Source organism: Salvelinus sp. IW2-2015, linkage group LG23 (genome assembly GCF_002910315.2).
Source record: "Salvelinus sp. IW2-2015 linkage group LG23, ASM291031v2, whole genome shotgun sequence".
Lineage (NCBI taxonomy): Eukaryota > Metazoa > Chordata > Actinopteri > Salmoniformes > Salmonidae > Salvelinus > Salvelinus sp. IW2-2015.
Window position 1 is genome coordinate 11,246,129 of NC_036863.1, and position 9,086 is coordinate 11,255,214.

General features: G+C 39.3%; 1 protein-coding gene across 2 annotated transcripts; it reads left to right on the forward strand.

The window, feature by feature from the left end:
* Positions 1–306: 306 nt before the first annotated feature.
* On the forward strand, positions 307–8,410 carry LOC111950195 (uncharacterized). 2 transcript variants are annotated; one of them, XM_023967605.2, is made up of 5 exons: positions 307–475; positions 2,074–2,391; positions 2,538–2,822; positions 3,134–3,229; positions 7,770–8,410. In XM_023967605.2, exons 1-5 carry the CDS (start codon positions 415–417, stop codon positions 7,907–7,909), a joined length of 900 nt encoding a protein of 299 aa, XP_023823373.1. In that variant the 5' UTR covers positions 307–414; the 3' UTR covers positions 7,910–8,410. The 2 variants fall into 2 exon arrangements, with proteins under 2 accessions (XP_023823373.1, XP_023823372.1); XM_023967604.2 differs by having other exon boundaries at positions 322–475; positions 2,514–2,822.
* Positions 8,411–9,086: the final 676 nt, after the last annotated feature.

Here is a 9,086-nt window from a genome sequence, read left to right on the forward strand (position 1 = left end):
CTTACTCTAGCACACGTTCTGTACCAACTGAGAACTTTAAAGTAACTTTACATGTCTCTTAGGATTTTAGCCAAATTAAATACTAAATCTGAGAGTTGTGTGCGCATCATATTTTAGCTTTATTAGTTGTGGATCATGTCATTTAGAGTGATAGATGGATCAAAATAATTACATTGTTGGGGGGAAATGGTATCTTGTAGAAAGGAAAGAGTTGTGGTTTTGGCACTTGTGAACTGCTTAGTTCTGCAGTGGGTGTTTTCCTCCATCGGACAGGAAGACATGACAGGGAATGTGAGTGTTTGTGTGAGTGTGCATGCGTACTTGCATTCACGATCAGCTAGTGTGTCTGAAAGACATACAGACATACCGGTACACAGAGTCTTTGGCTAGAGGGTGTAGGTCTGCCTGTTCACAATGCTGTTGCCACAAGCTTTCTCTCTCCTAACCACCCTCACCCTCTCTACCCCATTTACCGGTGAGTATTTCTGTCTTATTGTTGCATTTTGGTTGGTGCATCTATTAGTTGTACAGTTCTACAATGATTCATTGTATAAAATTGTAAGTTACAGTAGTATTTCAGGGTGATTAGTCCATTCAGTGGTTTAGTTGTCTGAATCAACATACTGTAACAGTTGAAAACCAGTTATTTATTGACCAGTCAATGTAGATATGAATATTATATTGTAACAGCTATTTGGGTTTGCTTTGTTTCAGTAGCGGTCGGTGCTGTTTTTTATGAGGATGGCCTTATTTCTATTACAGCATATTGGATGACTGTCATTCATATTCCACTCACCCAGCTCAATGTAACACCGATATGTTTATGCTACTACATGATACAAAAATGTTCCCTATACCCATCATGAGGTTGCTTCCATCTGTCACGTTCGCTGGAATAATTATCGAACCAAACTGCAGCGCGATATGGTTTCCACATTGAAAACGCACAAAACAACAAAGAAAGAACGAAACAAACAACGAACCGTTACTACAGAATCGCACTAATCGCACTAATCGCACTAACTCAAAACAATATCCCATAAAACACAGGTGGAAAAAATGCTACTTAAATATGATCCCCAATTAGAGACAACGATAGCCAGCTGCCTCTAATTGGGAATCAAACCAAACACCAACATAGAAAAACGAAACTAGAACCCCACATAGAAAATAATAACTAGAAACCCCCCCCAGTCACGCCCTGACCTACTATACCATAGAAAAGCAAAGGCTCTCTATGGTCTGGGCGTGACACCATCTAGCCTATGAATTCAAGTTTACAACGTAGGTGCACAAGTTGTGAGAAAAATGAGAGTAATCAAGGTGACCGACAATTCAATACCGCTTTGCACACTCTTGCCTGCATCTAGCTTATCTACGGTGTAATCAATAGTACAAACAGTTGTAAACGAGAGTTTGTATTGGACAAATTGAGGTACTGTATGTTTATCCCCATTCCGTTTGCTTCCGTTTAAGAAACGTTTTTCAACAGAATCGTCGGAATGAATACACCCCTGTTCACCTGCACACACAGTTCACTTTCAATACAGCGACATACAAACAGCATGATCACTTTTATCATTGTATAATTTTCCCTTCGCTTGTGGACTTCAGTGCACAACAAAACAGCTCTCTGTGAGCAGGCGAAAAAAACGTTCCAAGCCAAACCTTCATACCATAAGCGCTCAACTCTACACACAGCCTACTTCAATGTCACCATATTAGCTAATGTCATAGTCAACATAGCTTAAAAAATGAATGTGTTAGTAAACCCCTTCCTCTGAGGAGCCTTGGTTTGCTTTGGTTGCATTAATCTGGAACATCAACTTTGAACCACTTCCTATAGCTATTTTCAGTACTGGAAGTACGTAAATAGTATGGCCTAATATGGCATGATCTTAATATGGGATGAACTCAAGTTGTTATTACCATTATTTGTATTTTTGTTCATTTCCTTTACTCTCACGTAGTATCATGAGTGTACAGTATCCTGAATATGAGTGAGCACATAACCTGTGTCCTATTTTATTGTGTTAACTTTGGATTGAAAAAAAATCCTGTTTGATTCCGCAGGTGTTAAGGAGATCGTTAGAGCAACCAAAGGCAGTCCTTCCCACCTTCCTTGTCTCTCACCCTTTGGATTTGATGGCAAAGTTGTTTTTAAATGGACGAAAATTGGAAGTCCTGGCATTATTTGCGAATACAATGTGAATAGAGAAATCAGTTCAGTCGTATCCTGTAAATCTCAATTCAAGGTAACCGGAACACCTCCTGAGCTGTATGTTACAGAGCCAAAGAGCACTGACTCCGGTCTATATACCTGCTTAATATCAAGAGTCATACCACCACCAACCATTGAGGAATCCTCCAATGTCGATCTTCAAGTTACAGGTAATTTATCTCGTTGAAGATATCACTTTATAAACACGTGTTTACTGGTTTTTATGTCTCTAAATCAAAGCATACAGTAGGATATTAGAATTGCATTTAGAGTCTTTTCACTGTCGTTCTAGTTCCAGTGCTATTCTCTTCTGCAGTGCTTCCAGGTCTAGTCCTAGAGAGGCAGAACAGCAGTGATCCTGGCTGCATCCAGCTTCTCTGTACTTTGGAGGGCCTTGACGCCCAGGACGTCAACTTCACTTGGACCCGACAAGGTCAGGATTCACCGGAGACACCGTTGACCAACCACAGCCTCTCTAAACAGAGCAGCTTTCTGACATTGTGCCAATCAGTGTGGAGAGAGGGTGACACGATCACCTGCAATGTCAGACTCTTAGCCAATAACACCGACCTGAGTATCAGACATCCCAAAAGTGAACTAGGTGGGTGACATTCAGACATAATCAATGTACTGTTAAGTAGTGCAGTCTACTTTTACTAGTAATTAACTTCTGCTTTTGTTATTTGTCTCCCTCTAATTCATTGGTTGACTGTTAAGTGTAACCTGACAAGATTCTTGACACACAAGGTCATAGAAAAACTGTGATAAACAGATACTGAACAGTGGGGTTAGCTCCATCAGGTTGTTATTTTGCCCCAAGCTTCACAATCACATATGGCAGGCTGGACACTTTGATTGATGACACTATCTATAACGGTAAATCTCTGACCCTTGATGGTCTTGTTGTTTCAGAGACCTACTATGAGAAGAACCTTCTGACTATCATCTGTGTCAGCACATCCATCGGGGTTGTGGCCATCGTAGCTGTCACCATAAGTATTTACAAATGTAAGTCTTGTAGTCTATTGTGATTTTTTGGTTCAGTGCTTTCTTAAGCTTACACAATTTATACATATTTTTCTATTTACACAAAAGGCCGTGTAAGTTCCGTGGTCAATATTCACAGGCTTGAACATTTGAGGTAACTCTCAAGTCACTCTGGTCTTGTAACCAGTTCACTTTAAATTGTGGTTTGTTGTTTGGATTCACTGGAATCCTGAACAAAGAAAGCAGAAGTGGACCATTAATTACAGACAAAATCTTGGCCACAGCGTCACCTTACATTTCAAAGTGATATTTACTCTCATTGGAGAGAAATTCAGCCCCCTCATACTCAAAGAGGAAATGAAAATACCTTCCCACCACCCCTGCTGTTGACGCCTTTGCCTGCTGTCTTGTGTTGACATCCTGGCTTGTAGGCTACCAATTTATGGACTAAACCACGAATCACATCAGCTTCCATTTTAGGACTCATTATATTATTATATTACATTATATTATAATTTGATGCTATAGTTGTCTTTCTTTTACCACCACACAATGATAAGTCAGTGTGAATTTTGCATAGCTTAGTTTACAACTGTTTCAGCATATCGAACACAAATCTTGAAGGTTTAAGACTGTATAGTCTAAACTGTCTTTTGTGTTTGTGATTTAACTGGGATTCTATGCAGGGCATGCAACTACAGGTGAGTCATTTTCATTTCCACTAGTCAGCATATGGACTCTGTGAGGTCTCTGCATAGACCTACAGTTCCTTCAGAAAGTATTCATACTCCTTGACTTTTTCCACATTCTGTTGTGTTACAGCCTGAATTTAAAATGGATTAAATTGAGATTGTGTGTCACTGATCTACACACAATACCTCATAATGTAAAAGTGGAATTATGTTTCCAGACATTTTTACAAATTAATAAAACATGAAAAGCTGAAAGGTCTTGAGTCAATAAGTGTTCAACTCCTTTGTTATGGAGTAAAAATGTGCTTAAAGAAATAGGGGGCGCCATTTCCACTTTGGGAAGAAATCGTGCCCAAATTAAACAGCCTCGTACTCTGTTCTAGATCATACGATATGCATATTATTATTACTATTGGATAGAAAACACTCTGAAGTTTCTAAAACTGTTTGAATTATATCTGTGAGTAAAACAGAACTCATTTGGCAGCAAACTTCCAAASAGGAAGTYAAAATTCTGAAAATGGGMSTCTGTGTKAGGSCTTSCCRATTCAATTGCCTTWTATTTATGGATCTGTATGCACTTCATACGCCTTCCACTAGATGTCAACAGGCAGTAGAATGTTGAATGGGGTGTCTAGCTTGATGTGAGACCGAATGAGAGCTTTTGGAGTGACAGGTCCACCATATTGGCAGTATTTTGCTGCACACCAGAGAGCACCGTATTGTTTTCTGCAATGCGTTTGGTAGACACGACGAAATGCTCCGTCTTGGACGTTATTGGATACATATGAGAAAAACATTATAAAGATGGATTTTCAACTGAGTTTGACCAGTTTATTCAACGTTTATTATGACTTTTGGAATTTTTCGTTCCATGCGCCAAGAGTTCATGGACATGTGCGCTCCATGATCACCATGCTAGCCAAAGTTGCTAATTCGACAGAAGAAATTGACATTCTAAAACAAAACAACGATTTATTGTGGAACTAGGACTCCTTGCACTACATTCTGATGGAAGATCATCAAAGGTAAGAGAATATTTATGATGTTATTTCGTATTTTTGTGGAATATGTTGGCTCCAACATGGCGGAGAATGGCTGGGCACTGTCTCAGATTATTGCATGCTGTACTTTGTACTAAAGTTATTTTTTAAAATCTAACACAGCGGTTGCATTAAGAACCAGTGTATCTTTCATTTGCTGTACAACATGTATTTTTTAGCAAAGTTTATGATGAGTTTTTTGGTTAGATTACGTGACTGTCCAAAATTTCTCTGGACAATTTGGTGCATTTTGGCGCCATATTCACAATGTAAAACCAGGATTTGTAGCTATAAATATGCACATTTTCGAACAAAACATAAATGTATTGTATAACATGATGTTATAAGACTGTCATCTGATGAAGTTGTTCAAAGGTTAGTGATTAATTTTATCTCTATTTGTGGGTTTTGTGAAAGCTACCTTTGCGGTGGAAAAATGGCGGTGTGTTTTTGGATATTGTGGTGAGCTAACATAAATATATGTTGTGTTTTCGRTGTAAAAKACMGAAATATTGGCTGGATTCACAAGATGTTTATCTTTCATTTGCTGTACAACATGTATTTTTCATAAATGTTTTATGATGAGTATTTATGTATTTCACGTTGCTCTCTGTAATTATTCTGGCTGTTTTGGTGCTATTTGTGACGATGGCTGCAATGTAAAACTACGATTTATACCTATAAATATGCACATTTTCGAACAAAACATAAATGTATTGTATAACATGATGTTATAAGACTGTCATCTGATGAAGTTGTTCAAAGGTTAGTGATTAATTTTATCTCTATTTTTGTGGGTTTTGTGAAAGCTATGTTTGCGGTGAAAAAATGGCGTTGTGTGTTTGGTTATTGTGGTGAGCTAACATAAATATATATTGTGTTTTCGCTGTAAAACATTTTAAAAATCGTAAATGTTGGCTGGATTCACAAGATGTGTATCTTTCATTTGCTGTATTGGACTTGTGATTTCATGAAATTATATTATATGATATCCCTGTGGCGCTAGGCTAGGCTATGCTAGTCAGCTTTTTTGATGAGGATGATCCCGGATCCGGGAGGGGGGGTCCGTAGAGGATTTAAAAAGTCACATAATAAGTTGCATGGACTCACTCTGTATGCAATAATAGTGTTTAACATGATACACACATACAATTATCTGTAAGGTCCCTCAGTCGAGCAGTGAATTTCAAGCACAGATTCAACCACAAAGACCAGGGAGGTTTTCCAATGGTTCGCAAAGAAGGGCACCTATTGGTAGATGTGTAAAACAAAAAAAAGACATTGACTATCCTTTTGAGCATGGTGCAGTTTTTAATTACACTTTGGATGGTGAATCAATACACACAGTCATTACAAATATACAGCGACCCTTCCTAAGTTGTCAGAGAGGAAAGAAACCACTCAAGAATTTCACCATGATTTTAAAACAGTTACAGAAATGAAAGGCTGTTAGAGGACAAAACTAAGAATGCATCAACAACATTGTAGTTACTCCACAATATTAACATAAATTAGTAAAAAGAAGGAAGCCTATATAGAATACAAATATTCCAAAAAGTAATACTGACAAAAAAAATTGCTAAGAAATAAACTTTTGGTCTTGAATACAAAGCGTTATGTTTGTGGCAAATCCAACAACGCATCACTGAGTACCACTCTTCATATTTTCAAGCATGGTGATGGCTGCATCATATGTGTAGGCCTGTCATCGGCAAGGACTAGGATGTTTTTTAGAATAAAATGAAAGGGAATAGAGCTAAGCACAGGCAAAATCCTAGAGGAAAACTTGGTTCAGTCTGCTTTCCAACAAACACTGGGAGACAAATTCACCTTTCAGCAGGACGAATACTTTCTGAACATATATCAGTATTTCCATACTATGAGGTTGGAATAATACTGTGAAATTGTGAAAATTATTATAATGCCCTTTTAGTGCAAGAGCTGAAATATCAGCCTGTTTTGGTGGAATGGAGTTTTGGCCTGACTGGTGACATCACCAGGCGTTAAATTAATTAATAGACCAATAAGAAAGGGAGTTTCAAACCTCTCTGCCAATAACAGCTAGTTTTCAGTTTTCCCTTCAGACCACTCCCAGACAGTCTTAGCAAAATTGTTGCTTGAGAAATTGCTCTTCGCTAGGAAGCTATTTTTTGTTTATTTTTGACCATTATAATATAAATCAATCACAGTAAGGTTCTTAATTTTTACCCGGGAATGATTTGATATTGGACCTTTAACCTTTAACATGACAAAATGTTATTTTCCATTCACCACATATCAAAATGATGAATCACTTCTAGACTTTAGATAAGCGCATTGAAGTTGCTGTGTGTCACACCGGCACTATTTTTGGCAAAATGTTTTGATTTAAGAGGGTTTTAATTAGCCTTTCATGTCCCCGGAACACCAGTTGCCCAATCCTTCTCTAGAAAACAAAATGGGTGGCCCTGAGCTCAGCACAGCTCAGATCAAATCTCAATATGACCTTATAGTTCCCACAAACTTGTCATACAACACAACAGAGGTGTGAAAAATGAAGTTAAATTGAGAGTCACCAATGTTTTTCAAGGGTAGTAAGGTATCAATCAGCCCACATGCAAAATGCAAAATATTGGATACAAATACATTTATGGTGTTACAGCTCTGTTACAGCTCTGTTTAAAAACTGTAATTTAATTTGATTAATCTGTGCTATTTTGCACCACAAAAATGTTACCTGTGATGCCAAACACCTCAATAAGTATTTTGTAACTTAGTAGTAGGCAACTATTCAGCATAAGAGTCAACACAAAATGTGATTACTTGATTGGCCTTCTCCCCATGCAGGTCGGCAGAGGACCAATGATGAAGGTGATTCCGTATCATACAACAACAAGGTGTACGAGAACTTCAGTTTCAGCACACAAACCCAACAGAGACAGACGACCACTGCATCCATCCAGGAACAATGCATTTATGAGAACTAGACAATCTTAATCGCACTTTGACATCCTTGTTCCTCTTTTCATCCGAGTTCATAGATGTGACATTATGACATTGTCAGCAGTAAGATTTAGCTTGATTTCCAAAAAGACAAGGCCTGTAGCTTTCAAATGATATGTCAATTTCTATTTTCTGATTATTATTTTTGGGGGTTCAGAGTTTAACAGATTAAAATACACTGCTCAAAAAAATAAAGGGAACACTAAAATAACACATCCTAGATCTGAATGAATGAAATATTCTTATTAAATASTTTTTTCTTTACATAGTTGAATGTGCTGACAACAAAATCACACAAAAATTATCAATGGAAATCAAATTTATCAACCCATGGAGGTCTGGATTTGGAGTCACACTCAAAATTAAAGTGGAAAACCACCCTACAGGCTGATCCAACTTTGATGCAATGTCCTTAAAACAAGTCAAAATGAGGCTCAGTAGTGTGTGTGGCCTCCACGTGCCTGTATGACCTCCCTACAACGCCTGGGCATGCTCCTGATGAGTTGGCGGATGGTCTCCTGAGGGATCTCCTCCCAGACCTGGACTAAAGCATCCACTAACTCCTGGACAGTCTGTGGTGCAACGTGGCGTTGGTGGATGGAGCGAGACATGATGTCCCAGATGTGCTCAATTGGATTCAGGTCTGGGGAACGGGCGGGCCAGTCCATAGCATCAATGCCTTCCTCTTGCAGGAACTGCTGACACACTCCAGCCACATGAGGTCTAGCATTGTCTTGCATAGGAGGAACCCAGGGCCAACCGCACCAGCATATGGGCTCACAAGGGATCTGAGGATCTCATTCTCGGTACCTAATGGCAGTCAGGCTACCTCTGGCGAGCACATGGAGGGCTGTGCGGCCCCACAAAGAAATGCCACCCCCACACCATGACTGACCCACGCCCAAACGCGTCATGCTGGAGGATGTTGCAGGCAACAGAACATTCTCCACGGCGTCTCCAGACTCTGTCACGTCTGTCACATGTGCTCAGTGTGAACCTGCTTTCATCTGTGAAGAGCACACGCCAGTGGCGCGGGAATTTGCCAATCTTGGTGTTCTCTGGAAAATGCCAAACGTCCTGCACGGTGTTGGGCTGTAAGCACAACCCCCACCTGTGGACGTCGGGCCCTCATACCACCCTCATGGAGTCTGTTTCTGACCG

Coding starts and splice junctions, on each gene's coding strand:
- LOC111950195 (XM_023967604.2), top strand. CDS start 415: ATGCTGTTGCCACAAGCTTTCTCTCTCCTAACCACCCTCACCCTCTCT. Junction 2,392..2,513: donor TGTCGATCTTCAAGTTACAG/GTAATTTATCTC, acceptor CTGTCGTTCTAG/TTCCAGTGCTATTCTCTTCT. Junction 2,823..3,133: donor ACATCCCAAAAGTGAACTAG/GTGGGTGACATT, acceptor TTGTTGTTTCAG/AGACCTACTATGAGAAGAAC.